General features: G+C 66.5%; 1 protein-coding gene across 2 annotated transcripts; it reads right to left on the minus strand.

The window, feature by feature from the left end:
- Positions 1-742: 742 nt before the first annotated feature.
- LOC105471964 (dipeptidyl peptidase 7) lies at positions 743-5,180 on the minus strand. Of its 2 annotated transcripts, XM_011724860.2 has the most exons (13): positions 5,022-5,180; positions 4,825-4,938; positions 4,617-4,756; positions 4,280-4,443; positions 3,738-3,873; positions 3,583-3,664; positions 3,330-3,496; positions 3,122-3,182; positions 2,493-2,611; positions 2,255-2,411; positions 2,072-2,136; positions 1,169-1,239; positions 743-1,072 (listed from the first exon to the last, which is right to left on the minus strand). In XM_011724860.2, the coding sequence occupies exons 1-13, from the start codon at positions 5,086-5,088 to the stop codon at positions 937-939; spliced, it is 1,479 nt and encodes a 492-aa protein (XP_011723162.2). In that variant the 5' UTR covers positions 5,089-5,180; the 3' UTR covers positions 743-936. The 2 variants fall into 2 exon arrangements, with proteins under 2 accessions (XP_011723162.2, XP_011723164.2); XM_011724862.2 differs by lacking the exon at positions 743-1,072 and having other exon boundaries at positions 1,178-1,293.
- Positions 5,181-6,000: the final 820 nt, after the last annotated feature.

Here is a 6,000-nt window from a genome sequence, read left to right on the forward strand (position 1 = left end):
CCGGAAGACTTCCCCTCCCTGGGAAGCCAGAGCTGGTGACAGCACAGGGCAGGGCTACCTGGACCCAGCCCAGGATTGCCGGCCTTGTGCCCCCCTGTAGAGGTCCGGGCCCGGAGTGTGGGCCTCGGCTCTGTCCCCACAACTCCCAACATCCCACAGCAGCCACCTGTGTCCTCCTGGGGACAGTGGGAGTCCTGGGGCTTCCTCTCCTGCCTCACGCTGGGCCCTGACCCCGCACTCCTTCCTCTGTGTCTGGAAAGGTGAGAACAGCAGCTGTGATGCAGCCCTGGTGCCTGCCCCTTGTCACGGTGAGACTAGCGCTGCCCTCCTGGACTGGGTGCCCCATGGCCGGCTGAATGTGCAGGACTAGGGCAGCGGATGGGGCCTGAACAGCCGGAAAAGCTGCACCTTCTCCATCTCACCTGGACCTCTGAGACTAATGTGCTGGGGGCGTGGCCCCAGAGGGGAGGGGACAGCAGCTGCCTGCCCCTTGGGGGCCAAAAGCACTGTCCAGTGGCCTCCCCTGGAGGGGTCGCTGTGTGCAGAGGACGTCAGGGAAGGAGTCACCTTGGAGGTGTGGCTGCCGCCTCCGTCTGCCACGGCTCAGCCGAGTGAGGCTTCCTTGGGGGGCAGTGCCCACCCTGGCCTGTGCGGGGTGCGCCTCGTCCCCTGCCCTGTCTCTGAGGGTCCCACTCCCCAGCCCGCATGTGGGCCTCACAGAGCGGAAGGGGACATACATGGCCAGGCTTCCAGGCATTTATTCGGCTCCTTCCCTGTGCCTCCAGCTGCTTCTTGAGTGAAGCCCACGCGCTGGGCCGGCCACGGTGGGCTGAGCTTCGGGGACCCAGAAGGTGCAAACACAGGGCAGGGCTGGGGCAGCCTCCTCCTCCCTCCATTCACTCCATGAGGAGCCTGGAGACCCTTCCAGTCCTGTGCTCAGAGGCTGAGTCTGGACGCCCCACGCAGAGTTGGCTGCTGCTCACGCCTGGCTGCCTTTACCCACTCGCCGATGATGGTGGCCTCCAGCTTTCGTGCCTCAACCACAGAAACAGGATCTTCGGGGTGGGAGGCTCTGGGGAGCGGGCACGGAGGGGGCCCATCAGCCCCAGCCCTCGGTGGGCCTGTCCCACCCAACCTGCGACCACCGCCGGGCCACCTCCCTCCACACCTGAGGTCGAGGTGGTGCGCGCCCCCCTGGATGGTGATGGCAATGACTGATGCGCTCAGGTTCCTCCGAATCTGTGCTCAGCGGAAAGAATTCCATCAGGTGAAGGAATAAGGCCACTGCCCAGCCTCCGTGGACCCATTGGAAAGGAGACATGAGAGGGCGGAGCCGAGAATCAGTGTCCATCAAGCAACCATAGAGAAAACCAGCCAGAGAGGGAGGCGGGAAGTGATGAGATGGGGCACAACCGGGTAAGACAGAAACGGGGAAGGGGCCGGGCGAGGGGCCTGTGATCCCAGCACTCTGGGAGGCTGAGCAGGGAGATCGCTTGAGCCCAAGAGTTCCACAACAGCCTGGGCAATACGGTGAGACTGTGTCTCTACAAAAAAACGTGGTTGTTTTTTTTTTTTTTTTGAGACGGAGTCTCGCTCTGTCGTCCAGGCTGGAGTGCAGTGGCTGGATCTCAGCTCACTGCAAGCTCCACCTCCCAGGTTCAGGCCATTCTCCTGCCTCAGCCTCCCGAGTAGCTGGGACTACAGGCACCCGCCACCTCGCCCTGTTAGTTTTTTTTTTGTGTGTGTATTTTTTAGTAGAGACGGGGTTTCACCATGTTAGCCAGGATGGTCTCAATCTCCTGACCTCGTGATCCATCCGTCTCGGCCTCCCAAAGTGCTGGGATTACAGGCTTGAGCCACTGAGCCCGGCCAAAAAACGTTTTTTTAAATTAGCTGGGCGTGGTGGTGAGCGCCTGTAGCCTCAGTTACTGGGAGGCTTGAGCCTAAGAGGTTGAGGCTGCAGTGAGCCCTGATCTCGCCACTGCACGCCAGCCTGGGCGACAGAGCAAGACCCTGTCTCCAAAAAAACCAAACAACCTAACGGGGTCACAGGGCCCAGGCCAGGACTCACCCCGCCCCCTGCCCAGGGGTCCAGGTTCCCGTTGGAGAAGATGATGTTGCTGGTGGCTCTGAGATCTGCAAGGGGCAGAGAAAGTGGTGACGTGGCCCCTCGTGGGGGCTGTGAGCCGTGGGCAGGGGGTGCAGAGCTCAGGGCAGAAAGCAGGACGCTGCCCCGCCCCCGCCCCAGCCTTACCGCCCCCCCAGAAGCTGGTCAGCAGCCAGTCGGGCCGGGGCCACACGCCCCAGGTGTCCAGGCAGTACTGCTGGCGGCGCTCATCCGTGAAGGGCAGGTCGGGGAACATATCGGTCACATTGTTGCTGGCGAAGGTCAGGTTGATCTCGGTGCAGGCCTGCAGGTGCCCCAGCCTGAGTCAGGCCAGCCCACGCCTGCCCGTGCCCCAAGTGGTTCCAGGCCACCCACAACCCCACACCTGGTAGTCCCAGGCCCTGGCATCGGGGCCGGTGCCGCAGCCGGTGGGGTCAGCACAGCTGCGGTAGAGCCGGTAGATGTCGTAGCAGTGCTCGGAGCCCGAGGCGTTGTAGACCAGCCCTGAGGAGGAGAGGCGCTGGGGCCCAGCAGCCACACACAGACACACCACGGGCTCCGGCCAACCTGTCCCCCCTCGGAAGGGTCCTGCAGGGGGTCTGGGGCTCTGGGATCTGTGTCCCAGTGAGGAAGGCCTTCCAGGCTACCTGCTCGGAGGTCAGTGGGGTCTGTGCTGCCAGCCCTGGGCCTGACTGTTGAGGGCCCTCCCGCTCCCCACGGGGCAGGGTGGGGCCTGCTGCCCTCTGTTGCCCTCCATGCCTGGGGACTCCAGGGTCCCCTTGATCAGCACCCACCAAGCTGGACCTGGCTACAGCCAGCGCTGGGAGAGCCCCCAAGGATGGCCACTGCCTCCCCCAGGGCTTCTGGGAAGGTCGTGCTGTCCAGCCCACCACAGCCCTGGGGCAGGAGGCAGAGCCCCTGGCTGAGCTACAGATCCTCACCCCACCCGGCCCCAGAACCCAAGCCAAGCCTGGGGTCTCCACACTTGCCCATCTGGGGCCGGGGGAAGGGCACCTGCCAGCGCTCGCAGTCCCGTGATCCTCTGGGTCTCACTCAGCAGCCGGTCACAGCCCACCTGGAGTGCAGGGGCAGCAGCGACTCAGCGGGGTCCCCTCCACCAGCTCCGCCTCCCTGGCTCCCAGGATGAGGGTCAGGCCGCTGGCCACCAGCCTCGCGACGCTCCAGCTGGCCTCTCCGTGTGCCCCGGGAGGAGGCACCTCACCTTGACCGGGTTGGCGGGGAGGGGACCCAGGAAGTCGGTGGGGTAGGGGTAGTCCATCATGGCCAGCACGGTGAAGGCATTCCGGGCGAACATGAAGAGCTGGGTCAGGTCCTTCTCGTCTGACAGCGGCTGGCAGGTGCCAAACTCCCAGCGGACCCTGTCGTAGGCTGCATGGAAGGCGCGGAGACTCAAGCCTTGGACATAGCAGGCGCTGGGGCGGGTCGGGCAGTCGGGGGCGGTGGGGGGGCCTCACCTCCCTGTAGGAACAAGTCCTTGATCTGTCCGAACGCTTCCCGCACACCCTGGGTGCACTTGGGACTCTGGCCCTCAAAGTCCTGGGGGAAAGAGACCGTGCTCACTGCAGCCCCTGTCCCTTAAGGGGCCTGGAGGACCCCAAGCCTCACTCACCGCCGTGACGTCCCGGAAGAACTGGTTGGAGTCGCCGAGGCCTGCCACAGCTAGAACGGGTGCGCTGGCTGCCAGTGCCCCCGCCACCAGGTGGGGGTACTTCATCCTCAGGTAGGCGCTGAGCATCCCCCCATAACTGAGCGAGGGACACAGGGTTAGGGCTGCTACCCCCAACACCCCGTTTCAATCTCTTTCCCTCCTCAGGGGCCCACAGGTCCCACAAGGAGGACACTTCTGAGACCCACAAATTCTAACCCTGGGCCTGGTGCGGGTGCAGCCCTTACTGGGAAAGGCCACTGGTGTGGCCAGCACATCCCAGCTGAGCAGGTGGCTGGGAGGACAGGCTGGGAGGGCTTCCTGGAGGAGGCAACACTAAGCCTGGAACCCCTGCCTGAGGCCTTAGGAAAAGGCAGTGGTGGGGGTCAAGAGGGGAGAGGCCGGGCCAGCGCGCAGCCACCTCTGCAAACAGTGGGGAGAAGGGCTGGGGTCGCTGGGTCGGGGCAGGTGAGGGAGGAGGTGCGGAGACCGGGGAAGGCGCCCACCTTCCACCGAAGGCTATGGCGGGGGCGTCCTGGGCCCCGAGGTCGCGCCGTAGCGCGCGGAGCAGCTCTGCAAAGTCGGCCAGGGCCTGCTCCACCGTCAGCAGCTCCGTGTGCCCGCGCTGCGTGGACCGCTCACCGAATGGCAGCGACTTCCCGTAGTAGCGCTGGGGGGAACTTGCCATGGAGCCCGGCCCGCGACCCCGCCCGGCACCCGAGTGCTCCGCGACCCCCGCCCGCGACCCCGCCTGGCACCCACGTGCTCCGCGACCCCCGTCCGCGACCCCGCCCGGCACCCACGTGTCCGCGACCCCCGCCTGCGACCCCGCCCGGCACCTACGTGCTCCGCGAAGACCAGTAGAGCCCCCTGCTCGGCCGCCAGCTCCGCGATGAAGCCCGAGTTGTTGGCGAAGGCCCACACGTCGCCCTCGTTCCCGGTGTAGAAGAAGATGGGCCCCTCGCCCCGGATCCAGAACTTGTCTGTGGGGAGGGCGGGTGAGGCGGGGGTGCTGGGGGGCGGCCGGCCGGGGCCGGGGCCGGGGTCTCACCTGACACCAGGAAGCGCTGGGGGAAGGTCTGGTTGCCGAACCGCTCGAAGTTGAAGTGGTCCAGACGCTGCTGGAAGAAGCGCTCCTGGAAGCCGGGGTCCGGGGCGCTGCGGGCTGTGGGGGGGCGCGGACCTCAGAGGCGGGGCCGGGGACGGGGATGAGGACGGGAAATGGGCTGGGGGCGCCGCCACACTCACCCCCCGTCTGGAGGCCGCGCAGCCCGAGCGCCAGCAGGAGGACCGGGGCCCAAGCAGCGGAGCCCATGTCTCCTTCCGCGGGCACCCGTCACGTGGGCGGGGTCACGGGGCCGCCGGGGCGCGCTCCTCCCTCCAGGCCCCACGTGTTCCCGGCGCCCGTTGTTCCCATGGAGACCGTCGCCGTGGGGCGCCTGTGCAGTCGCTGCTTCAGCGCCGCGCCGGGGACTGTGCGCCCCAACACCCCGCGCCTCATGGCCGCTGCCCAGGGGTCCCTCCCGGGCACGGCGCGGGGAAGCCGAGGGCCCCTGGGGGTCCAGGTCCCTGGGCCACCTCTACGGCCTCCCGCCCCACTGACTCGTCCTCCAACCGCGGCCCCATCCGGAGCTGCGCTAGAGCGAGTCCCTGCTGTGCCGGCCAAGCCTCCCCAGCACTTGCTCCTGGCAGGTGTCCCACTCTAAGGCAGGGCCAGGAAAGCGGGGACCGTTCTGCTGCCCCTAAGGGCAGGAGGGAAAGGGTCCTAAACAGAGTGATGGCGCCCGAAGAAAGCGACCCAGGGTTTGTCCAAGCTACAGCAGGGGCTGGGCAGGTGGGGGGCGGGGCCTCGCAGGGGGCAGGAGTGTGGGGTGCCCCTGGAGGGTCTGGGCAGGACCGGGATGTGGCCGTGTAGCTCCCAAGAGCTGGGATCGCCACCTGCCCTTCCGACTGGCACCCAGTTTGCCCACACAGCCCTGCAGGGACAAGGGGGGACCAGAGACCTCTGCTGGGAGCTGGGGCCTCCTCCCTGGGGACCACCCAGAGGATGGAAGAAGTCACGTTTTCCCAGCATCCAGTCCAGGGCGTGGGTGAGGGGGCCATAGTGGTGAGTGCCAGACCAGCCACGTGGAGTCCTGCTGGGGATGTACATGGGCCACTAGCCAGGCCCAGAACAGGTGCAGAAGCAGCAGGGACTCAGCTACAGACAGAGCGAGAGTTACTCTGT

Source organism: Macaca nemestrina, chromosome 14, assembly GCF_043159975.1.
Source record: "Macaca nemestrina isolate mMacNem1 chromosome 14, mMacNem.hap1, whole genome shotgun sequence".
NCBI lineage: Eukaryota > Metazoa > Chordata > Mammalia > Primates > Cercopithecidae > Macaca > Macaca nemestrina.

Excerpts from the sequence above, each read along its gene's own strand:
- LOC105471964 (XM_011724860.2), bottom strand. The coding sequence starts at position 5,088 with ATGGGCTCCGCTGCTTGGGCCCCGGTCCTCCTGCTGGCGCTCGGGCTG. Across the intron at positions 4,939-5,021 it reads GCGCGGCCTCCAGACGGGGG|CCCGCAGCGCCCCGGACCCC; the intron begins GTGAGTGTGGCG and ends GCCCCCCCACAG. Across the intron at positions 3,497-3,582 it reads GGACTTGTTCCTACAGGGAG|CCTACGACAGGGTCCGCTGG; the intron begins GTGAGGCCCCCC and ends CCTTCCATGCAG.